General features: G+C 47.2%; 1 protein-coding gene across 1 annotated transcript in view; it reads right to left on the bottom strand.

Annotated features, from left to right (window-relative positions):
- The window catches only part of NTRK2 (neurotrophic receptor tyrosine kinase 2), a 426971-nt gene that overhangs the window by 37159 nt on the left and 362913 nt on the right, over positions 1-26899 (bottom strand). The window contains 1 exon segment of the mRNA XM_075318432.1: positions 19224-19458. Coding sequence (XP_075174547.1) covers positions 19224-19458 — 235 coding nt within the window.

Below are 26899 nucleotides of genomic sequence, written 5' to 3'. Positions count from 1 at the left end.
TGCACAGTGTACCTAGGATTTTAATTAGCTGATGTAGGCAACACCATATAGTTGGAGACCCATAACTAAGAAGGAGGTAGATATTTCACGGGAGGGCAGATTATACAATACCCTGTGACGACCTGATAGTCCAGGGGCGTCACACATGCATCTTTGAGTATAACCTGAGTCTGCATGCACACATCTGTGTGAATTCTACAATCCATGAGAAGGAACATTTTTTCCTCTCACTTGTCTTCTGTTTTGCATCTGTGTGGCATCTGTTTTTTCTCTAACATCTTTTTATCAATAAGTGTCTTTGTTTTTAAATCAATAGAAAAAAGACTCCAGGGAGCAGGGGTAGACACATCAGTAGTGCAACCTGTGCCCAACAAGTAAGGGCGCCCATTTACACCTTCAAAGCAAGTGGAATTGTGCATTATGATGAACTTGGACTGTAAGAGGCCCATATACTGTCCCTGCACAGGGGGCCAAGAGTAATGAGCCCACTGACACCTCCTAAGCAGGTGGAATTGGACATTATGATGAACCTGGACTGTAAGGACCCATATACTGTCCCTGCACACTGGACAAGAGGTAATAAGGCCACTTACACTTCCTAAGCAGATGGAATTGGACATTATGATGAACTTGGACTGTGAGGGGCCCATATACTGTCCCTGCACAGGGGCCCAAGAGGTAACGAGGCCACTGACACCTCCTAAGTAGGTGGAATTGGGCATTATGATGAAATATTGGACTGTAAGGGACCCATATACTGTCCCTGCACAGGGGCCCAAGAGGTAACGAGGCCACTGACACCTCCTAAGCAGGTGGCATTGTGGATATGATGAGCTATTGGAGCATAAAGGGTGGATATACTGTCCCTGCACAGGGGCCAAGACGTAATGAGGCTACTGACGCCTCCTAAGCAGGTGAAATTGGGCATTATAATGAAATATTAGACTGTACAGGATCCATATACTGTTCTTGCACAGGGGCCCTTTTCTATCTGTGTCTGCCAGTTCCTGGTAGGTGTCATATTTCTATTCAAATGAATCAATAAGCAACAGATGTGAGACGCGGACACAAAACAAAAGCCTACTAATTTGCATTTGTGTTTAATGGATCTCCATAGACTTGTATGGCCGAGTCTGATCTGACAACACAGAATGGACATGCTCTGAGTCTCACGGATCTCCATAGACTTGTATGGCCGAGTTTGATGTGATAACACAGAATGGACATGCTACGAGTCTCACGGATCTCACACACGGATCCATGTTTTCTTGGACGTGTGTATGGATCAACGAATCTCTATAGGTCTGAGAAGAAAACAGACCGCACGTGTACGTGTCACACAGATGTGAGAATGTAACCTATAGCTGATAATGGTCTAATTCTGCCTCTTTATCTGTAATCCCTTTTTCTGCACATACTGTAATGTGGTGTACCAATCGGCCATGATGATGCACTCGACATTTTTCTGCAGTCGCATTTGCATCAGAGGCCAGTTAGATTTCCTGCGTTCATTATTCTGTAGGTTTATTACGTGACTGCAATAACTCTTCATCCTCATCACACCACCACTCCCTATAGGCACTGACACTTGCATACAGCTCTTAAAAACAACCTTTACCTGTTGAAATATGTAAAAATAATACACATGTGGCATGAAAGCAACCTGTAGTAATGGCGCTGCATACTAATTGAAAAACTAATGACTTCTTCCCATCTCTACCTTCCTCGTACTGAATTGCCTATTTCAAGCAGAGCAGGTCGGCTGCCATGGAAACTGAGCCTGGGAGTGCACAGGACCCATACAATCAACAAGCGCTCGCTCCATAGCGCACAAGCTCGCAGCTTAACTCTTTATCGGAGGCTGAAGGCAGGCGAGGGGTTAAATGGCGAGAATCAGGAAGAAACATTATCTGAACATCATTATGTTAACTAACAGGCTGAGGATAATGCCGCATTACAGTTAATGCTGCGCGCAGGTGACTGCCAACAACAGATTAAACTCCTACTTTAATAATATATTAGTATTAATGGTAAGTAACCCTCACTAAGGTAGCTCCGCATCTTAAGCACCGCTTCACCTATTCAATTATTAAATCAGCTATTTAATGTACATCATTACAGTTGGGTGCCAGACCTATTCTTCTTGGTTATATTTCCATTTAAAATGGCTGATCCTAATGGCAGTATGTGCATTTCCTTTGGTAAAAGCACAGTGGTCATCTAAAGTCGTCACAAGATTGCATTTTCAGGTGACAAATGACTATGATGAAGACTGTGATCCCTCGTGGGCAGGGTCCTCTCTCCTCCAGTACCCATCCCCTGTAGACTGTGATCCCTCGTGGGCAGGGTCCTCTCTCCTCCTGTACCCATCCCTTGTAGACTGTGAGCCCTCGTGGGCAGGGTCCTCTCTCCTCCTGTACCCATCCCCTGTAGACTGTGAGCCCTCGTGGGCAGGGTCCTCTCTCCTCCTGTACCCATCCCCTGTAGACTGTGATCCCTCGTGGGCAGGGTCCTCTCTCCTCCTGTACCCATCCCCTGTAGACTGTGAGCCCTTGTAGGCAGAGTCCTCTGGTACCAGTCTGTGTCTTATATGGTTCATGGGTACTGTACTTGTTTTATCATGTATAGTGCTTTTCACATATAAAGCGCCATGGAATAAATGGCGCTATAATGATAAATAATAATGTTAAAGCTATCAATATAGATCTGGCAATAAAAAAAGAATTAACAAACTTTCAATCAAACCTGACAAACCTTGCAAAAACCTCTGCAAGAGTAACCACTTTTTTTTCCCTTCATTTTCTCCCCCCATAAATTAAAAGTACACATGACAATAAGAAATGTATTATAGAGATAGTCACTTCTTTCTCCAATCATTCTCAAAATTCTAGGATCCAAGGTAAAATCTGTCTTCCGTGAATACAGACTTTTCCATTGTTGACAAAGGAGATCAGGAGAACTTGCAGTAGATTGTCCATCTCTGCCTATAGCTCCTTTCCTCTCCAAAGAGTTTTATAAGCACCAACCGTCATGTCCTATCTTAGTAAAGCAATAGCCTGGACTGTCTGCTCTGAAGAGGCTTAAGGGAGGGCGACATGACTAAGGAGGGACGCTAGGCCTGTGGGTATAGCAAAGGGTTAAGTTGAGGATGCACTTTGTGCGGAAAAATTGGAGGGTGAGGTTATAAGGGCAGTTGGGTTTCGGGGTCCTGTGATTGGTCAGGGGTAGGGCAGTTATCATTCTTACCTGGCAGGTATCCAGAATCCTCCCACCCACCTGCCCTATTTTTGGGACTTTTTAAGATCGACATGGAGAGATGGGGATGAGCTTGCTTTGTCACAGCATTAGGCGGAAAGGAGGGGGGTATTTGAAGGTGATGGATTGCACATAAGGGCGGCTTTGCACGTTGCGACATTGCACGTGCGATGTCGATGGGGTCAAATCGAAAGTGACGCACATCCGGCGTCGCAGTCGATATCGCAACGTGTAAAACCTTTTTGATACGATGAACGAGCGCAAAAGCGTCGTTATCGTATCATCGCTCCAGCCTCCGACATTTCCATAATGCCGGTGCAGCGACAGGTGCGATGTTGTTCCTCGCTCCTGCGGCAGCACACATCGCTGTGTGTGAAGCCGCAGGAGCGAGGATCATCACCTACCTGCCTCCCGGCTGCAATGAGAAGGACGGAGGTGGGCGGGATGTTTACATCCTGCTCATCTCCGCCCCTCCACTTCAATTGGCCGCCTGCCGTGTGACGTCGCTGTGATGCCGCACGACCCGCCCCCTTAGGAAGGAGGCGGGTCGCCGGCCAGAGAGACGTCGCACGGCAGGTATGTGCGTGTGAAACTGCCATAGCGATAATAATTGCTACGGCAGCTTTCACTAGATACACGTGCACGTGCGACGGGGGCGGGACAATTACTGCAGCATCGGTAACACATTGTTACCGATGTCGCAGCGTGCAAAGCCCGCCTAAGAGTGAAGGGGGGAAACCCAGTGCAGGAACGGGTCACCCCTGGTGGTGCAATGGTATGGTTGATTTCAATGTGGGTTTCTGCTGGGCTAAGGTCTCAGAGGGACATTGGTTGGGCAACACTTGGCTAGGTGCTGAGCCTGGGAGTGCACAGGACCCATACAATCAACAAGCGCTCGCTCCATAGCGCACAAGCTCGCAGCTTAACTCTTTATCGGAGGCTGAAGGCAGGCGAGGGGTTAAATGGCGAGAATCAGGAAGAAACATTATCTGCGGTTGGAGTCTGCGCATGTGCAGATGAGAGCTTGAGCTGAGAGCGCCACCTGCGCATGAGCTGACTCTAGGCGCCATTATTTGAAGAAGCCCTCACCACCAACATCTTCAGAATGCCTTATCGCCTGCCGCACAGAGGAGCCCCGCACCAAACAGAGCAGCCCCGCACACAGCAGAGCTGCGGCGAGCAGAACAGCAGCACACAGAGCAGAGCCACATTGCCTGACGCACAGAGCAGAGCCCCGTTGCAGAGCGAGCCGCACAATGCAGAGCGAGCCGCACAGAGCCGTGCTGCCTGATGCACAGAACAGCGCTGACAGCACACCGTATAGCATCTCCTCTGCCTCCTGTGACCCCTATCCACCACCCCTGGTAAGCTACATTTGTATTTTAAGGCACACCCCTTATTTTCCTCCCAAATGTTTGGTAGGAAAAGTGCGTTTTATAATCTGAAAAATATGGTATGTATATGTACGTATGCCTGTATGTGTACGTATCTATATGTGAGTGTCTACGTGAGGTGCGGCCCACTGAGACTCCTTCACCCGGGGCCCACAAAATCCTGGAGCTGGCCCTGCCTGCATACCTATATGTCACACAGCCTGTACCCCAACTCACCCCTCACTCAAACACCCTGCACCCCTTCATACTATTCTGTCACAGTCTGCAGCCTTCATTTGCCACTCACCCTACAATCCCTCCTACCTCATTACTGCTCACTAGTGATGTGTCGGTCGCGAACGATCCGACACAAAGATCCAGCTCCCTGCTGTGAACGACAGGAGCCGAATCACTAGTGTGAGCCACTGAAATCACTAAACGGCTCTTTTCGCAGTCAAAACCCCACACACCCACGGCTAAACTCCGCCTACTCAGCAATCTAATTGGCCGCTTGTAAGTGGGCGGGGCTTAGCCGTGGGTGGGCGGGGCTTTTTTGGCGTTACTATAATCTTAAATATGTGTTCACCTGGGGTGAACACATATTTAATAAGGAGCCGAGAACGAGCTGAAAGAGCCGGCTCTTTTTGGTGAACGGAGCCATAGGAACCGGCTCACCAAAAAGAGCCGGACTGCCCATCACTACTGCTCACACCTCCCATCTCCTTCAGGAGAATCAGTATCTCTCGATGTTTGGTTTCTGACCAGCAACTGTGGCTCCTCCCACTCGGTCACATGGGCGCGGCATCATCGCAGGTCCTGTTTATTTTCGTCATCTGGACAAGAGATTTTTGCTCTGCCCCTGCAGCACTGACAGGTCGTAAGCTCCTAGTGGGCCCCCTCTGAGCACGGGGCCCGGGGCCACCGCCCCCTCTGCCTTCCCCCTTCCCTAGCTACGCGACTCCTCAGTCAGACTTTCTGGAGTCATGGAAAAGTCTGTTTTCACTGGAAAAGGTGTTACCAATTTTACCCATGAATTAGGAGTGATAGATCCATAAAGGAAGAGAAAGAAGCAAAGATCTCAGATAAGATATATTACAGTACAATGTTTCTTTATTTCATGTATACTATTGATTTATGATGAAATAAAAATTAAAACAATGGTTACTCTGTAATAACATGTTTTTGACGGGTCTATAGTGACTTCTATGACTTAAATGGTACTGGTCTAAATTACATATATTGTTGGCCTTTAGGCTCAATGTAATGATATCCTTGTGTCCTTACAGGAAAACATAATCCTTTTTTCCTAATTCACATGCTTTTTCCCAGAAAGTTTGTAAATTTGTGAAATTTCTTCTCTCCTAAATATTCCACAATCATCTGTGAGTTCTATTATTGAAGAGTGATAGAGGTACTTTGCACACTACGACATCGCAGCTGCGATGTCGGTGGGGTCAAATCGAAAGTGACACACATCCGGTGTCGTTGTCGACATCGGAGTATGTGAATCCTTTTTACTACGATTAACGAGCGCAAAAGCATCGAAATTGTATGATCGGTGTAGTGTCGGGCATTTCCATAATGTCACTGCAGCGACAGGTACAATGTTGTTCCTCGTTCCTGCGGCAGCACACATCGCTGTGTATGAAGCCGCAGGAGCGAGGAACATCTTCTTACCTGCGTCCCGGCTGCAATTAGGAAGGAAGGAGGTGGGTGGGATGTTTACGTCCCGCTCATCTCCACCCCTCCGCTTCTATTGACCGCCTGCCGTGTGACGTCGCCGTGGTGCCGCACGACCCGCCCCCTTAGGAAGGAGGCATTTCGCCGGCCAGAGCGATGTCGCAGGGCAGGTAAGTGCATGTGAAGCTGCCGTAGCGATAATGTTCGCTACGGCAGATATCACAAGATATTGCATGTGCGACGGGGGCGGGGACTATCGCGCTCGGCATTGCTACAATCGGCTTGCGATGTCGTAGTGTGCAAAGTACCCCATAGTGTTTAGAAACCACAACAACTCAGCCACGAAGAGGCAGACCACGTAAAGTTACAGAGCAGGGTCACCAAGTGCTGAGGTGCATAGTACATAAGTCACAAATGCTGTTCTGACTCAAAAACTGCACAGGCCATTAATATTAAGATAAAGCTTTGTGCCAGGGGCTTCATTACATGACTTTCCATGCTTGTACCAACAAGCTCAATGCAAACTTTCTGATGGAGTGGTATAAAGCACACTGCCTTTCTGGAGCATTGAAGATGCGTTCTGTAGAATGACAAATCTTAATTCTCTGGTAATCTGATGAATGAATCTGGGATTGGTGTATGCCATGAGAACGTTATCTGCCTGATTGCATTGTATTAGCTGTAACGTTTGGTGGAGGAAGGATTGTGCCTTGGGGTTGTTTTGCACGGGTAGGCCTAGGTCCCGTCGTTCAGTGAAGGGAATCTTAATGTTTCAGCATACCAAGACATTTTGGGCCATTATCTGCTTTCAGTTTTGTGAAAAGAGTTTTGGGAAGTCCCTTTTCTGTTCCAGCATGAATGTGCCCCAGTCCACAAAGCCCCAGAACATATTCATGCTAGAACATGATTGTGGTGCAAAAAGATCTATAAAGGTATTGTTGGGTGAGTTTGACTGGGCTGCAGAGAGCCCTGACATGAACCCTATAAACACCTTTTGGGATGATCTATAATGGATATTGTTAGCCAGGCCCTCTCATCCAACACCAGTGTCTGACCTCACAAATGCTCTTCTGGATGAATGGGAAAAACATTCCCACTGACACAGTCTAAAATCTTGTAGAAAGCCTTCCCAGAAGAGTGGAAGTCGTTTTAGTGGAAAACGATGTTTGTTGTGGCATAACTCCATATTAATGTCTCGGACGGGTGCCGCCTCCACTGCGGCAAAGGGGCTGCTCGAGGGCGCTCGGATCCGGGATCGTGTCTGGGGCTCGAGTGGTGACCGGACCCGGGGCTCGTGCAACCGCCCATCCTCACAACAGTGAAGAGGGGGTATTTACAGGGGAGTTAGTCTTTTGTCTATGACGCCACCCATGGGTTGCGGTGCTGGGATGGTGGCACCACTGCTGCCTCTTGGGGCCAGTGTCCGGGACCGATGGTGTAGGGCAGCAAGGTGGTATCCCCTCCATGGGTAGGGGAGGTGTAGTCCCGGGGCCAAGGTGTAGGTAGGGAGCAGTGCTGGGATGCCGTCGGCAGGTTGGACCGGGTGACACCGGTGTACTCACCATTAGGAATAATCCACACAGAGTCTGTACTGTAAACCAAGGCCGGATGCCGGTTGCCGTTGGAGATGTGTGCTGGTCCCACACACGGGTTAGCAAGATAGGGACCCTTCCTCCATCACTTGTGTCTTGCTGTGTGTTGATTAAACCCACTTGGAATGGGAGAAATCCACTCCCCAGCAGCTTTGTACGCAAAGGGAGCCGTTGCCCGCAAACTCTGACCCGTGAGATTTTAATGGGTTCTTGGCGGACACCCTATTCCCCGCGTTGGGCTACTGATTTTCTCTCTCTGGGCTTCTCTCTTCAGAAACAAGGCCTGGTACCTTGTCCCGCTGGTCAATTAAAAAGGGGCCTGAAGCTTGCCTCGTCCTAGGGTCCAGGTACCCCGCCTGTGCACAGCCTCCGGACCGGATTCCTGTTGTCGGTACCGGTGGGCTACAAACCCTGCCCCGATCCACTTCAGGTCTCCCGCGACCGGATCTCCGTCGCCTGTGGCCCTACATTGCCATCTGCCACCTAGTCGGTTCTCCCGTGGTACAAGGGCTCCAGCCCTGACCACACTGCACTTCAGCTCCACTGTCAGACTCCTCACTGTTTGACTCCATCTGACGTTCTCCTCTCAAACTCTAACCTCCAAACTCAAACTCAAAACTCCAACTGAACATAACCTGAACTCACTGGTTCCCACCCCTTGTCACCTCAAGACCCCTAGGTGGGCGTTCCCATCCGCCTGGTCCCGTCCACTGGTGTGTCCTGGCTGTCATAGGGGGGGCGACTAGGCTTTGTGGCTGGTGTTCCTGTGTGTGGGATGTGGTGTTAATTCCCAAGGAGGAGGCAATTCGTGTACCCTTGGTGGGGGTACAGTCATCTGTGACTACCTGGTTTTGCCTGGTGGATTTACAATGTAATAGCATAAAAGCTCCTATAGGTGTAATGTGTAGGTGTCCCAATGCTGTTCATATAATGTGACTTAGTACATGAGTATAATTAATATTTCCAGCAGTGTGGCTATAGGAAGTGCAGAAGTAGCAGGTAACCTTAAAGGGGTGGTTCACCCATATTTTTTATTGTCTAGATCGATATTATATTGAGAAACAATGTTTCTCTCAAATACCTTATGTTGTCAATAGTGCCTGTGAGAGGCGCTATTGCAGACCGCTGCTCCCCGTCCAGTGACGTCTCCGTCCAATGCTGCCTCGTCACATCCGTGCAGCCGGCTACAGTCTTCCAGACTTTGAGCTGTGAGCGGTGTTTCACTGCTGTCACAGCCCATTTGCTCCCCCCTCCCTCCTCCCTCCTCCCTCCTAGCACAGCACGGCGCGTCTCCTGCTCCCCCCTCCCTCCTCCCTCCTCACAGAACGCTGCAAGCAAGAGACGTGCTGTGAGGGAGGAGGGAGGAGGAGCAGGGAGCAGATGGGCTCAGAATGTAGCCGGCTGCACGGATGTGACGAGGCAGCATTGGACGGGTACGTCACTGGACGGGGAGCAGCGGTCTGCAATAGCGCCTCTCACAGGCACTATTGACAACACAAGGTATTTGAGAGAAACATTGTTTCTCAATATAATATCGATCTAGACAATAAAAAATATGAGTGAACCACCCCTTTAAGGCCTCTCTGCTCCATAAGAAACTACCACTATAAGGTTATGTGTGAATGCTAAGTATTTGGTGCAGAAATTTTCTGCACCAAATCTGCATCTTCTGGCAGACAAACACACCAAAAACGTGGTGCATTTGTGCCGAGTTTTTGGTGTGTTTTTGGAGATGTTTTTTTGCATGTGATTTTTCCATGCATTTTTCATAATGAACTCAATGGATGGAAGAGCTGAAAAATGCAGGCAAAAACACCAAAAATTGAGATGCTGCAGATTATATTCTGCACTGTGGCACCCCATTGGAGACACAGTGGCACTGTTCTCCTCACTGGGATCATTGCTATGCTTGGAGGCAGTGTGGGGACCTCTCCTTGACAGCAACATCACATGCAACATCTCCTACTCCAGGCCATCAGGGGGAGCTCATAACCTGTTTTGAAGGGAGTCTCTCTGTACATGCTGACCTGAGCGAAGGATTAGAGTGAACAGGAAGAAAGTCAGGCAGAACAGTGTTGGCAAGGAGAAAGAGCTTCTGTGTGAGCTTTCCAGGACCTAGCGCTAGGACAGGACACCGGAGTCCTAGCTTACTGAGTGCTAATGGCCCAGTAGCAAAACACGGAGGGCAAGAGATTCTACATTCATGGCCCACTTTAGTTCCAAGACGCCACAGCAATATAGAACCCGGGATTGCGGTAATACAAGCGGGTCCCATAACTGGTTCACATTGCCCGTTACAGGGGACAGTCATCTTCAAGTAAAGAGAGAGGAGGGGACTCTGTGCTGCTCCAGGCTACAGAGGCTCCCACCAAGAGCGCATTAACACTAGAAGTCCCAGAAAGGGGTCATTTAACATTTCTACCTTTGGAACCCAGAGAGGGGTCGAATGACCTGAAAGATTTTAGCTAACATCCTATAATCACCGTCTTTTGTTCTGTAATTAAGGCCATTACTGTCGCACCACAGGAGGTTGTTATTTTCCATTGAGTTTAGCCATTTAGTTTCTAGTTAGTTCTATTCAGTTTAGACTAAGATTCATTTGACCCTCTTTCGGGACTTCAGTGGGGAGCTCGAAATTTCGGAGACATCTAGTGTTAAGGAAGGCCTCCAACCCGCCAGGCAATGAGAGATCCACGCTGCTTCTGGGCTGACCGGACCACTGTAAACCTGGACCATAACACCTGTCCAGTAAAGGTAAAGAGGAAACTACCAACTTGTGTCGTTCAGTTACTGTCGGCGTCCCAGCCCTGCACACCATTGCACTACTACAACCCCCACCATCCTCCTGAGGCCCACTCCGCCTGTGGGGAGTGATTATACCCGAGCTGCACCACCACCAGCCCCAGCAAGGAACCCTGCAGTGCCGGCTAATCCTTGGCCGCATACCACAGGTGGTGTCACGACAAATGTTCCTCATCACCCCGCTTCTCCTTCGTTTACTGCAAGCCTCGGAACAACGGAACCAGGCAAGGCCATCCGTGACATCGCCTGACCCAACCCGAAACGGCCCAGCGACGACTAGGTTAATCACCTGCCCCGTGGGGCGCTGCAGCACCAAATCTGTAAGGAAAAAATTAGCAACATCAGCACAGAACTTCAGAATTCCCATTGACTTTGCTGGTATAAGAATAGGCCTGCAGATTTATGAGAAATCTGCAATCAAAAAATGCATCAAAAGCGCAGTGTGCGCTCATGGCCTAAAATGGCACTTGGTAACTAGGGTCTGTGCTAGATTTTTCATACCCTGGAACTTCAAGTTACCCCCCAGAGTATCCTTATAGCAAATCATAACAACATGCCTTGAAGGAAACATCTGTGAATATAGAATAATTGAAATAAACAGTGAAATGAAATAAAATGCATACGCCATAATTGTAGCTCACTTGCATTAACTCTTTCCTCTCGTACTGCAGAGGAAGGTTTCCTAGCAACCTCTGAATAGTATCACTTGTGTTATTCGCAGATGAAGTGCTTGAGATCTGAATTAATTGGCTACTAGGCAACCGCTCCGTAGTACAACAGACATGATCCTCAAATATGTGCTCAATTCATGGGTTAATACGTAAGAGGCAAGGAATTCAGCTGAATTTCTCGGTGTGTACATTCTCTGGATGGAACACAAAGGCCTGTTCCTTTCTACCTGCAATCCTGATGATATATATATATATATATATATATATATATATATATATATATATATATATATACAGTATATATATATATATATATATATTTGTGTGTGTGTATATATATATATATATATATATATATATTTATTATTTTAACATACAATAAAATAAATTAATTAAAACTATATGAAATAAATAATAAGCCATTCTACAGCAAGGATTATGTGCACAGGCATCCTATTAACACTAGTATGTTGATTTCGCCTGGGACACTGTAAATTTGGTGACGCCGATGATGCATAAATTGTCAAAGGTGGTCAGGGCCAGCGTCAGCAGCCAGCGCACCCGGGTAAGTGCCGGGGCCCTGGACCGCCAGGGGGGCCACTTGCCGACATCAGCGGCGGTGATCAGTTCTGCTGTACCCAGGCCGAATTCCGGGGACCTCTTCCTGCTACCAGCTCTGTAGGCGGTCAAAACAACATGGTGGCACAGAGGGCTTGGACGTGTGTAGATAATATGTTTCATTTTAAGATAGCAGATGGGAAAATGAAAGTCCTGATTTCTGCACTCCAATAAATGTTGCCAGCATGTCCCTTCTTCATTTGTTCTATGGATTTGTAACCTAGGAAACCTGAACGTGAACTCTGAGAAGAAATGCTGAGGAGTGATTAATCCCTACATGTAAGGGCTTCATCAGATGAGCATATTATACAGATGTGCGCTGCCCGTCTTATATTTGGATAGCACATGCACCAATGCTACTCAATATAGCTATTCAGATGACAGTTTTTTCACGCGAATCTAGTGTCAGTGTGGAAAAACTGCAACATGTCTTTCACATTTCAGATGAGAATCGCCTATTCAAATATTTGGGTGTGAAAAAACATCGGATCCCATATGGATTATGCATATTGCATCTAATTTTTACGATTACATTGCAATTATTAACATAGGAAACTGTATTTGTTCTTGTAAATCTTCATAAAGGGAATCTGCTTTGCTACCTCATCTGAAAGCAGCATGATTTAGGCAAAGAGGCCCTGATTCCAACGATATATCACTTAGATAACTGGGTGCAGCTGTTTTGATACAGTCTAAAGGCTGCTTTACACCAGACAATCTATCGTGCGATAGATCGTCGGGGTCACGGTTTTTGTGACGCACATCCGGCATCGCTGGCGATGCCGGCCTGTGTGACACCTCCTAGCGACGCAGTATCGCTCACAAATCGTGAGTCGGGTACTGCTCGCTAGGTTCCATAATATCGTTTAATTTAGTTGATCATCGTTTCCGTGGTAGCACACGCCGCTCCATGTGACACCACGGGAACGATGAGCAGCTCACCTGCCTCCCGCGGCCGTCGCCGGCTCTATGTGGAAGGAAGGAGGTGGGCGGGATGTTTACATCCTGCTCATCTCCACCCCTCCGCTTCTATTGGCCGGCAGCCGTGTGACGTCGCTGTAACGCCGAACGTCCCTCCCACTCCAGGAAGTGGACGTTCGCCGCCCACAGCGTGGTCGCACGAGAGGTAAGTATGTGTGATGGGGGTTACCGACTTTGTGCGCCACGGGCAGTGATTTGCCCGTGACGCAAAAAGGATGGGGGCGGGTACGATCGATTGTGAAATCGCACAATCGGTCGTACCGTGTAAAGCAGCCTTTAGATTTTATATTTTGCATGTAGCAAAGCCCATACAGCTGTCCTACCCACACCAGACTTTCTATAGACAGAAGTTGCTAATCACAGAGGGGGGCAGAGACAAACTACAGCTCAGCACTGCTGAGACCCACTAATGGTAAAGATAAGAAGCTTAAACTCACATGGCAGGTAAACAAAAATAGACTTCGTGATAAGAGATGGAGGGCTGAATTTTTTGTTATAACTCTTAAGGCCGCATTACACACTGCGACATCGCTAGCCGATGCTAGCGATGTTAAGCGCGATAGCACCCGCCCCCATTGTACGGCCGATATGTGGTGATCGCTGCCGTAGCGAACATTATCGCTACGGCAGCGTCACACGCACATATCTGCTCTGCGACGTCGCTGTGACCAGCGAACCACCTCCTTTCTAAGTGGGCGGTTCGTCCAGTGTCTCAGCGACGTCACTAAGCGGCCACCCAATCAAAGCGGAGGGGCGGAGATGAGCGGGATGAACATGCCGCCCACCTCCTTCCTTCCTCATTGCCGTTGGACGCAAGTAAGGAGATGTTCGTCGTTCCTGCGGTGTTACACGTAGCGATGTGTGCTGCCGCAGGAACGAGGAACAACATCGTTACTGCAGCAGCAACGATATTTGGGAAGAGGGGGGTATTTCACCGATTAGCGATTTTGAACGTTTTTGCAACGATTCAAAATCGCTAATAGGTGTCACACGCAACGACATCGCTAAAGCGGCCGGATGTGCATAACAAATACCTTGATCCCCAACGAGATCGCTTTAGCGATCTTGTAGCGTGTAAAGCCACCTTAACAGTCTGTTGGCTTCAGATTACGGAAGAAACCTGCTAACAGAGTCTCTTTAAAATGAATCTGTCATAAGGTGTTTGCCACCTAATCTAAGAAAGGCATAATGTAGGGGCAGAGTTCCTGATTCCAGCGGTGTGTCACTTACTGGGCTGCTTAGTGTAGTTTTGATAAAACCACTGTTTAATCAGCTGATATTATCATTACAGGACAACTTGGCCTGCTGCCAGTTAGTACAGCATATTTATGAGCTCTGTATAACTTCTAGATCTGCATCAGAGCAAACACTGATTTTATCAAAATGATAGCAAACAGCTCAGTAAGTAACACAGCTCTGGAATCAGGGTCTCTGTCTCTATATTATGCTGCTCTCAAATGAGGTAGGAAAAACCTGGGGACAGATTCCCTTTAAATGTTGATGTAATGGCTTTGAAATGCATTGGTGTGTCCTCGATCTTTCCTTGGAAAGTCTTCAGCAGCAGTGTGGAGTGAACTCGTCTTCTGTCATTTTTCTGCATTGTCTGCACTGTCCTGTGCACTCGTGTTTCTGCAGTAGCTGCTCCATTATTAAGCGTATGCCTTGTTGTGTGTCACAACTTGAAAAGGTGAGCATATCTCTTTCTCTTTTATTACGTTTTTACCAGATAAGACCCTAGTTTGTGCCTTTGCTCCTCGGTGTTCTTTCATGAGACTGTTGGAACACAGGGTTTTTACTTTATGCAGCACCCTGGGGCCACTGAAAAGAAGATGTCTAAACAACCCCATTAAGTCAACCAGCCGTATTCTCACCTATGCAGTTCTCTTTTTCCTTTTCCCTGGTCTATTCTTGTAATAGACAATTCTCAAGAAGATAATCATAGGAAAGTCTTCATAATTCTGCTATCCGGAAGTAAATGTAACACATCTCCTGTATTGCTAGTGTGTCGCCCAGGGGATAGGGGTACTCTGATCCGGGCCAAGGGTTACTTCAGTAAGTATCACGGTGGCGCGACCCGGTCTGTGATCCCCGGCTCCACAATAAAGGGGAATTAAGCAGGGGAAATTGTCCGTGACGCTACCCGTGGGTTGCGGTGCTAAGGTGGTGGCACCGCCGCTGCCTCTGGGGACCGTGCCCGGGACTGATGGTGTGGGGCAGCAAGGTGGGATCCCCTCCACGGGTAGGGGAGTTGTAGTCCTGGGGCCCAATTGGGAGTGGTGGTTTGGGGAATAACGGGTGCAGTCCACGGCTTGGACCGGGTGGTGCAGGAGTACTCACAGTATAAGTAAGCAATAATTGACAAGAGTCCAGAATTTAACCAAGTTGCTGGTAACGGGTGCCCGCGGTCGGTTGCTGTGAGGACGGGTCCCACACCCGTGTGTGTGATTCAGGTGCTCTTTTCCTGCCCAAGGTCTGTGTCTGCTCTGCACACTGGTCCGGACCACTACCGGGGGGGGGACACTACCCTCCTCCAGTCCACTCCGGGTCCGGGGGGAGGCCACTACCCTCCTCCAGCCAACTCCGGGTCCCCATAAGTGGCTGGCCTGCTCCTGAGGCCCCTACTACCACTTCTCCTCTGCTCCCAACGGAGCTGCTTCCAGAACTCTCTCCTGCAGACTAGTGATGGGTAGTTCGTGAGTGAGTAGTTCAAAATGAACTAATCTTCAGAGTGAACTAGTTCATCTAGTTCACCATCCTGACAGAGATTAGTTCATTATGAACTAGAGTGGGAGGAGACAGACAGTGATCCTCATACAGCTCCAGGAGGCTCCTGCTCTCACACTTGAAGGTAGTAAAACACTAGCACACATCAAATACAAATATAATAGTAATAATAATATTAATAAAAACTGAAATTGCACAGTAGACAGACACAGCTCATATGTGTGTATGAGAGAGAGAGTTTTTCTGTGTGTGGTTTATGCCCCTCACCTGTCTGTGTGATAGGATCAGCCTCCTGTAGAGGATCAGCCTCCTGTAGCCTAGATCAGTCTTGCTAAAAACTTTACCACTGTCTCCTGTTCTGTTCTCAAAATGGTGAATGCTGAACTGCTTCTCAGCTCCCTCATACACATTCATTATGGGTCAGTGCTCTACACTACCACATGGGGCGCTGCTGGGCTCAGTGAGATGCATCAGATTGAACTAGACTGTCCTGATTCATTCTCAGTAGAACATTTAGTTCAGCAGCTCATATAGTTCATTTAGTTCACAGGTTACATGATGCATTTCCTATCAGCTCCTCAGGATAGAGTGGAGAGAAATACTGAACTAGATGAACTAAATGAGCTAATCTTTTGAACTAATCTTTTCAGTGAACTAGTTCATGGTGAACTAATCACCAAAATGAACTAGATTTCCCATCACTACTGCAGACTGACTGAAAACTAATCTCTGCTCTGCTCTTTCTAAGCTCCTCCCGCCCCTCCCTTTTCCTGGGGAGGGGGTGAGTGGGACCTGATTGGATGGTGTGTTTCTGTGTGTGGGAAACTTCCCAAGGGAGTGTGAGATCTGCACCAAAAACATGGATGCAGAACTTTGTGACACCCTGGTTTTGCCAGGGCGGCACACTAGCATAACAGATTGACCAACTGGCAGTAGAGGACTACTTTAAGCTGTATAATTGAGCATTAGTCTTAGGGCTCATGCGTACGTTGCATAATTACATGCATTTATGCTGGGTATAGCACTGCAGCATAAATGCATGCGTCATGCGTCCCCAGCACAATCTATGAAGATTGTGCATGAGACGTGCGCACGATGCTTTTATGAACGCAGCGATTTGGGTGCTAAATTTTTGACCCAAATCCGTGCGTTCATAAAATGAGCATGTCAATTATTCCGTGCGCTATGGATGCAGCTCCCGCTCTGTCTATGGTGGGGGCAGCAGCCATAGCGCATGAAATCGGCTTTTTTTATAAAAAAAAAATAATTTTACAAAAATACTGCATTCATTATGCAGTGTTTCTGCAGCGATTTGAAGCGCACATGTGCTGTCAAATCGCTGCAGAATATTCAGCAGTTACGTGCACATGAGCCCTAATAGTGTCTCTGTGGGATGTCATAGTTTACCATAAAAACAATGCTCTTAGGGGTGAACACTGTCATAATGCTGAATATAATCAAACATGGCATAATTGTTTTATTTATTCATTTTTGAATAATCACAGGTGCTTAAAGGGGTCTTCCCTATGAACAAGGTATATTTAAAATCAATAGATCTTGGAATAATAAATAATAATAAATTACACAATTGAGTCTGTTAAAAAAATATGATCCTGTGCTGAGATTATCTTATACATATGCCCCTGCTATGTACTGTGTAATGGCCGTGTCTGACCCTACAGGAACATGGCTGATCCAAATCTCCTGGGCAGGGGAGGATGTATAAAATATTATAGAGGTAGAATTAGCTGTGATCTCAAGTTGTCCTTTCTGTGAGGTAAAACATTTTCCTGTCTGTTTTACCTTACAGAAACCAGAATTGGCGATATCATGATTTCCTGGTTGTATACTCTCTTTTGCTTCCTCCCCACCCCAGGAGATATGGTAGGATCAGACAATGAACCTGTATGGTCAGACACGGCCATTACACAGTACATAGCAGGGACACATTTATAAGATTATCTCAGCACAGGAATATTTTTTAACACATACAATTGAGGAACTTAGGCTGCTTTCACACTACGTTTTTTAACATGCGTCATGAACTTTTTTTAACGCAAAAATGGATCCAGTGCAAATGCGTTTTCATTTCAATGCATTTGCAATGGACTTGCGTCAACATGCGTTCCCATGCGTTTGCGTGCGTTATAGTGAGGATCCAGCGACTTGCAGTTTTTTAACTTTTTTTCAAAAACGCTACTTGTAGTGTTTTTGTGCTGCGTCCAAATACTGTTTTTCACTGGATCCTGCATGCAAACACATGTGAACACTGGCATGCTGATAGACAGGATCCTGCTTGCTCTACTGAGCATACCCAGAAACCAGCCTGGCGTGATCAGTCCCTCTCTCCCCCTCCCTCTCTCCCCCTCCCTCTCTCCCCCTCCCTCTCTTCCCCTCCTTCTTTCCCACTCTCTCCCCCCTCTCTCTCCTCTCTCCCCCTCCCTCTCTCTCCTCTCTCTCTCGCCCGCTTGAGAGCGGCGGATGCTCGTAACCAAGGTAAATATCGGGTAACCAAGCAAAGCGCTTCACTTAGTTACCCGATGTTTAACTTGGTTACGTGTGCAGGGAGCAGGCAGCCCGGCTTCTAGCAGCTACGGACGCTCATAACCAAGGTAAATATCGGGTATCCAAGAAAAGCACTTCGCTTAGTTACCCCGATGTTTACCTTGGTTACCAGCGTCCGCAGCTGTCAGATGCCGGCTCCCAGTCTATCACGTTCAGTTCCCCTGACTCCCGATCACATGACTCCAATGCCCGCCCATAAACTTCAAGTGACAGGATCCTGCAAAATAACACATGCGTTTTTCTTTGTAAAAATAGGATCCACATTTACAGCTAAAAAACGTTCATGACGCATGTTAAAAAAACATAGTGTGAAAGCAGCCTTATTATTATTCCAAGATCCATTGAATAAAATGTTCTTTGCTCATTAGAAAACCCTTTTAAGTATAAGTCTATAGGCTGTGTAATGCCTATACAGATCTATTATACCATCATGTGCATAAAGCCAAAACCTGTCAATGGGATGTTTTAAAGTAGTTATACAGAATAAGATAAACATGGCTGCTTTCTTCTAAGAAAAGTACCACATTTGCCCACTGATGGGCTGGGTATTACCGCTCAACCCTGTTCACTTCAATTGAGCGGAGTGGGAATATCAGACATAACCAAGGATAATCATGATGCTGTTTCTTGAAGTAAGCAGCCGACTTTTCCAAATCTCAGACAATTCCTTTAATGGCTGTAAGCTAAATCAATATAGTATCTGGAAATTAGATTTATTGCTTTGTAAAAATGTCATTTTAGCGTTACGCCTGTTGTTTTGTTTTACTGCTTTGTGAGACTGTCGAATATGATGCAATACGGTCGTTCAAATGTTGCCAGTTCTCAAAGTTTGTTCTGATCTCATCCATGGCCCTTCTCATGCATGTATCTCATTAGTATCATCCCTATGAAGTAATTAATGTGGACATGAAAGATGTTACTTAATCCCATTATTATTGAAATGACTGCGACAATTATCTTACCCTGTAGTAATCAGTGCTATAGACATCTCTAGACATTCCAAAGTCTCCAATCTTCACTAAGAGGTTTTCTCCCACCAGACAGTTCCTTGTGGCCAGGTCTCGGTGGACAAAGTGCTGAGAGGCCAGGTACACCATACCTGCTGCAATCTGCTGCGCTATATGAAGCATCTGGGACTGTGTGAGCTCTGCAGGACGGTTTCCTTCTGCCATTAGAACAGCATCTGGTCCATGGGCCCTGAAAGGAAAGAATGACGGATTATATAAGATAGCATCCAGATCAGGAGCTGTTCCTGTACAGCCTTATAAATTCAAATATATAAAGTTTTATATATATATATATATATATATATATATATATATATATATATATATATATATATATGTGTGTGTATATATATATAATATATATATATTTATATATATATTTATATGTGTATATATATATATATATATATTTTTATATGTATATATATATATATATATATATATATGTATATATATATATATGCATATGTATTTATTTAAAAAAACATGAACCAATAAAAATTAAAGGGACTCTCTTCCAGACTTTTTTTCTGCTTAGCCACAGGATATACTGTACATGTCCCTTAGATCATGGTTCTACGTTGCACGCTTTCAGGAATGGAGAAATGGCATAGTACATGGGAGGTAGCTTCATGTCAATCATCTTTCTCATTAGAGTTTATAATTATTCTGTATAAATAAACACTCAATTCACTTAAATAGAGTCATTGTTGAGGACTTATTTGCATAAGCAGAGCTGCAGTATAAAGCATAGTACAGGGACAAAGTAGTATTATCTACTATTACTAGAAGTGAATGTTAGCTTTCCAGAAAATTATGGATAATTGGTAATACTTATATCTTTGTAGGTGTCGGAGTTCTGTCTTTCTGAGGCATGAAAACCCCTATAAAGGTAAGTGTACAAAAGATGATTTTCTGGCAGCCAAAAGGCACCACTAGGGGGAGCTTAGGAGCATATTGTGTATTCTTTATGTATTGAATTCATGTATGCAATAAGCGCTCCATAGTCATAGCTATGTGCAACCAGAATGCAATCCTATTTGTCCATAGGACCTTTTGCTCTAAAAATAAACCTATATTAACCCCTTCCTGACATGTTATTTTGGTTGGTGACTGTATTATTCAATTGTTAGAGCTGGGGCATCTAAGTGGTTAGATACTTCATCCCATTGCTTCCCAGTGGGTGCTAAAGGATTGTTGCTGCAGCCGGGGCCTACTGAAATATTTCTTATAGCCTTTTATTTGTATACATGCCGTCTCCAAAAACAAATAATAAGAATACAGTAAATTTAAAGCTTTCATCAAACATAAATAGCACCACATAATCAAAGTTAAAGAGCTTGTAGAGGAAACATTTGACAAATATGAGTTTAATGGATGGGTAGACCAGCTTGAATATGTAATAACTTGTGAAAGATACTTTTTGAAGTAACATCACACACAGGCTCTGGTATCAATCTGTGTTGGCCTACAAATGTCCTAAACCGGATAAAAAATTGCATTGTAACCTGTAAAACAAACAAATACATTTTGATTCAGAGCCTACAACCTTTGGGGCAGAGCCATCAAAGGTGGAACATGTCCCCAAGGACTGGCAACCTCTAAAGCAAGTGAAGGAAATTGTACGTGCCACGCTAGATGGCATTAAATGCCACCAAATGGGAACATTATAATTGGCTTCAAGCATTTCAAGTGTTATAAAAACCTATACAAGTAGAAGACCAAATTGTGCCCACACCTAATCATTCAGCTGAGGACCAAGGTCATAATTCCAATGAGTTACATAGGTTATGTGCCACCTGTCAGAGGAATGGGTAAAGCAGAATGAAGTGGTCCCAGTGTTTTCTATCCATACATTAGAGTGAAGCTCTTCCTCGCACTCACTCAGGAATACCTCAGGGTGTCTCAGGACTGTTTTCCCACTACTGAGGTTAGTCACAAGGGGCATGAGAGCAGGTTGAAGCTTTGTGCTACCTTAGAGTCTGCGGTAGTTTAAAGTAGGGGGGTGGGCATACTCGCAAATTAGTTTGCTGCCCCAAGATTACAAATAAAGTGCCCATTCATAAGGAGTGTAGGAAGAGCTTTGTAAAATGGAGAGCTGCCTCTGTAATGAGTGTGAGTCGTAGAAGAAGAAATGCTTGTCACTTAGATGAGTGGATCAAACCACTGGGTAGATGCATCAACAATATTCTGAAGAGTAGACTCTGAGGAATATAAGATATCCATAGAAACCTTCATCATTGAACTATCTATATATATAATTGCCTTATTCTGTCTGTCTGTCTGTCATGCTCCAAAATTGTGTCACCGTGACATGTCCTTACGGTGACACAAAGCTGATTGGCCGCTGGGTTCGCCATGGCCCCGCCCCCCCACACGGATTGGCCTCTCGCCCCGGCTGCGCCCCCACACGGATTGGCCAGCCGCTCGCCCAGGCTCTGCCCCCCCCACAGATTGGCCTCTCGCCCCGGCACCCTGCAGGCATTGGCAACTCGCCCACGCCACGCCCCGCCCCCCTCACGCAATAGACGTTAGCTCTCGCCCCCCCCACCCCGCATTGCCCGAACTGACACGGTCACGGAGCCACAAATCCCAGGTGAGTACTGTACTCCCCCCCCCTTTCCCCCCTCACCAACGGGAGCCCACATCAGCGTACGCCGCCGCCGTATGCTGGTGTTGGCTCCCGTGCGAGCGGGGGACATGTTGCGCTGGTAACCATGCTTGCATAGTTACCAGTAAATCAAGGTCCTGCAGCGGCGGGACTTCCACACGCACAAACATAACAGCACACACACACGCATACACACACACATCAGATCGCACTCACTCTCACAAACACCTCACACACACCTCACACACACCTCACACACACATCGCATCCACACACTCACAGCATCCGGCGATATCGCTTGCTTCTCAGCCTCGATACTGTGCTGTTGTGATCTTCCAGGACCTGACGGAGGATCACATGGCCAGAGGCATGTGATATTTCCGGATGTTGTGAGTATCAGCGCGTATGTGCGATATCGTCAGTGTCTGTGTGTGTGAGTGGATGCGATCGGGTGTGTGTGAGTGGATGCGATCGGGTGTGTGTGAGTGGATGCGATCGGGTGTGTGTGAGTGGATGCGATCGGGTGTGTGTGAGTGGATGCGATCGGGTGTGTGTGAGTGGATGCGATCGGGTGTGTGTGAGTGGATGCGATCGGGTGTGTGAGTGTCGGCAGAGGAGCATGGCGTGCTGGAGGAGGCTGGGAGCAGAGAGGCTGATCATGGGGAAGGCTGGGAGGAGAGAGGCTGATGCTGGGGGAGGCTGGGAGCGGGAGGCTGATGCTGGGGGAGGCTGGGACGAGGGAGGCTGATGCTGGTGGAGGCTGATGCTTGGGGAGGCTGATGCTGGGGGAGGCTGGAAGGAGAGAGGCTAATGCTGGTGGAGGCTGATGCTTGGGGAGGCTGATGCTGGGGGAGACTGGGAGGGGAAGGCTGATGCTGAGGGAGGCTGGGAGGAAGGAGGCTGGGAGGAGAGAGGCTGATCCTGGGGAAGGCTGGGAACGGGAGGCTGATGCTGATGGAGGCTGGAAGGAGACAGGCTGATGCTGGGGGAGGCTGGAAGGAAAGAGGCTGATGCTGGTGGAGGCTGATGCTTGGGGAGGCTGATGCTGGGGGAGACTGGGAGCGGAAGGCTGATGCTGAGGGAGGCTGGGAGGGGGAGGCTGGGAGGAAGGAGGCTGGGAGGAAGGAGGCTGGGAGGAGAGAGGCTGAACCTGGGGAAGGTTGGGAAGGGGAGGCTGATGCTGGGGGAGGCTGGAAGGAGAGAGGCTGATGCTGGTGGAGGCTGATGCTTGGGGAGGCTGATACTGGGGGAGACTGGGAGCGGAAGGCTGATGCTGAGGGAGGCTGGGAGGGGGAGGCTGGGAGGAAGGAGGCTGGGAGGAGAGAGGCTGATCCTCGGGAAGGCTGGGAAGGGGAGGCTGATGCTGAGGGAAGCTGGAAGGAGAGAGGCTGATGCTGGGGGAGGCTGGAAGGAGAGAGGCTGAGGCTGGGAGGAGAGAGGCTGATGCTGGGGAAGGCTGATGCTGAGGGAGGCTGGGAGGGGAAAGCTGATGCTGGGGAAGGCTGGGAGGACGGAGGCTGGGAGGAGAGAGGCTGATCCTGGGGAAGGCTGGGAGAGGGAGGCTGATGCTGGAGGAGGCTGGAAGGAAAGAGGCTGATGCTGGCGGAGGCTGATGCTGGGGGAGGCTGGAAGGAGAGAGTCTGATGCTGGTGGAGGCTGATGCTTGGGGAGGCTGGGAGAGGGAGGCTGATGCTGAGGGAGGCTGGGAGGAGGGAGGCTGGGAGAGGTAGGCTGAGAGAAGAGAAGCTGATGCTGGGGGAGGCTGATGCTGGGGGAGGCTGGGAGAGGGAGGCTGATGCTGGGGGAGGGTGGGAGGAGGGAGGCTGGGAGGAGAGAGGCTGATGCTGGGGAAGGCTGGGAGGAGAGAGGCTGATGCTGGGGACAGAGAGGAGAGGCTGATGCTGGGAGGAGAGAGGCTGATGCTAGGATGAGAGAGGCTGATGCTGGGAGGAGAGAGGCTGATGCTGGGAGGAGAGAGGCTGATGCTGGGAGGAGAGAGGCTGATGCTGGGGGCAGAGAAGCTGATGGTGGGGGCAGAGAGGCTGATGCTGGTGCAGCATGGCGGATGGAGCACGTTTGGAAGTGCGCAGCATGGGAGATGGAGCACGATGGGGGTGCGCAGCATAGGGGATGGAGCACGATGGGGAGTGCGCTGCATGGAGGATGGAGCACAATGGGGAGTGCGCTGCATGGGGGATGGAGCACGTTTGGGAGTGCGCACCTCCCCCCAAAACACACACACACACACGCGCGCGCGCACTGCACAACACACCACACATCACACACACACACTGGGAACCACAAACAACTGCCCTACACAGACACCCACACACACAGACAACGCTGCGCACACACAGCACCCAACACACAAACACCGCGGCACACACAAATATACGCACATACCGCACAACACACACATTGCACAAAACATACCTCCCCCCAAAACACACCACACACACACAAACCGCGCAACACACACACAACGCTACAGACACACAGCGCTCCACAAACAACGCAACACACGCAACACACATACAACACCGCTCTCACCCCCCGTCACACCCAGACAACACCCAGAACATGTACAGCCCCTACACAAACACTTGGTAACTACACACAACAACATCTATATATATATATATATATATATATATATATATATATATAACAAAAATCATACATGAACTACACAATACGTAAATTCTAGAATACCCGATGCGTAGAATCGGGCCACCTTCTAGTAAACTGAATAATCTCAAGAAATTGGATTGCAGGGGGTCAATTAGGCTAATTTCACACATCAGTTTTTTGGCATCAGGCACAATCCATTGCAGAATATGCAAAAACAGATGCGCCTGATCCTTTTTTTTGACAGATCTGGTATACCTGATCCGTAAAAAAACGTATCCGGTGCATCCGTTCTTGCATCTGTTTCGTCTGTTTTTTGCTGGATCCGCTTTTTTTTTCAATAAAATGGAGCATGCTCAGATTACAAAAACGGATCCGGCGGCCGCATCTGTTTTTTTGCTGCATTACGCCAGATCCGGGGTCCATAGTCTTCTATTGCAAATCACGCCGGATCCGGCGCGATGCTTTTTTTTGTCAGAGACAAAAAACGTTACAAGAGATGTTCCATCTGGACGCCACATTAACCAATTACGACGGATCCGGCAAAAGCCGGATGAAACGCAAGGCCATCAGGTACAATCCGGCGCTAATACAAATCAATGGGGATAAAACGGATCCAGCGCCGGATCTGTTTTATCCGTTTTTTTCCGGATTGTGCCTGATGGAAAAAAACTGATGTGTGAAAGTAGCCTTAGGCCGGTTTCACACATCCGGCTTTTCGCCGGTTTGCCGGATCCGGCGCTCTCCCGTACAGACAATACAGTACAGTGACAGCGCTGTAACTTCTGGGTCACATGCGCCGGTCACATGACAGCACGTGACCGGCGCTTGTTGCGCTGTCACTGTACTGTAGTCACTGTATGGGAGAGTGCCGGATCCGGCAAACCGGCAAAAAGCCGGATGTGTGAAACCGGCCTTAGAGAATGCACAGAGATTGGCTGGATGAGAGAAAGGGGGAATTTATCATGAGGGGAACCTTTGAAGGCAGTTTTGTTTGCGGCTGCGTTGCCTTTATTAACAACAAAGTGGTAACAGTGGCATCAAATAACAAAAAGTTACACTTTTTTTTGAAAAACCAAACTACATCAAAATTTGTAATCTATTGACACTAAAAAGACTGGTATAAAGGTCTTGAGTTGAGATTTGTGGATCACGTTGTACAACCCCAGACCATGGTCCAGGTCAATACTCTTTTGGCCATAAACAGGAGCTTCTCGAATTTCCTTTTCCTTTTAGATAACAGGCTCAGATTAAAGCTGGTGATGCATCATATATGTGGCACAGATGATGACCCAGAAGCTCAGGAAATTCGCGGAGCTGCTGTCCGTGGCCAGAGAGGACTGAAATGGGCCGAGGAATGGGTTTGCACAAAGTGATCTCTTAGCCTTGATACATCTCTCCCATAGCTTTCAAGCAAATCGTTCAATTCAGTGCAAAAGCAGAAGAGAAGGGGTCAAGGATGGCCTTATTGTAGATCGACTGAATCAGAACATGAATAAAGTAGGGAAGGAAACATTCCAATTGAAAGTCACATTTAAGAAATGTGGTGCATTTTCTAAAAAAAAAAGATGAAAATGCAATAACAATCTACAACGACATACGACTTACCACTTTGTTCGGGGCAACTGCCTACAATAAAATATTCATCTATAAATGTAGCATCATGTTTAATTTATTTGAAGCGTTCAGTCTGCCTTTTTGTTATCACAGCATCCTTCCTTTGGTTATAAAATCAAGATCTCCCACAGAGCGCAGATGTAAAAGCCACAACAATTTTAACTGTGCTTCCTATACTCCCCCGAATCGTTCTCCCTACAGTGAACTCTGCGCTCAGACATTGCTTGACCTTCAACATGTGGTCTAGTGTCTGAAACATGAAGCTATGCTGCAGGAAATGCTGATGTTATTTCACCGAGGTCCCAAATACAGTTCCCTTGGACAACCTCTAGGGGCACTAGAGGTCAATAATTTGTTCTTTTCAGCAGCATTTATCTGCATTGAGCATTTAGAAGTCAGATGTGGATGCAGACGTTAATAATACAATAGTACAGTGTTTACTACCAGTCTAATTATTGCACGGTTCACGTTAATCACAGTCACTGAGAATAATGGACTTGTTTCTGTTTATTCTTGCATTCTACCAGTACCAAAAACTGTAATTGCATCTCTTCAGTGTAGTCCTATCATTGAAAAAAAATGTGCTTTCCTTTCAAAAATAAGGAAATATCAAAGTGACCCTAAACTTTTGAACTGTAGTGTGTATATATATATATATATATATATATATATATATTATGTTTTATACCGTATATATATATATATATATATATATATATATATATATATATATATATACATACACACAGTATATATATATATATACTATATATAC

The sequence above is a fragment of the Anomaloglossus baeobatrachus genome, chromosome 1 (genome assembly GCF_048569485.1).
Source record: "Anomaloglossus baeobatrachus isolate aAnoBae1 chromosome 1, aAnoBae1.hap1, whole genome shotgun sequence".
Classification (NCBI taxonomy): Eukaryota; Metazoa; Chordata; class Amphibia; order Anura; family Aromobatidae; genus Anomaloglossus; species Anomaloglossus baeobatrachus.
Note: the sequence above shows the minus strand (reverse complement) of the source record. Positions and strands in the feature narration are given on the sequence as shown.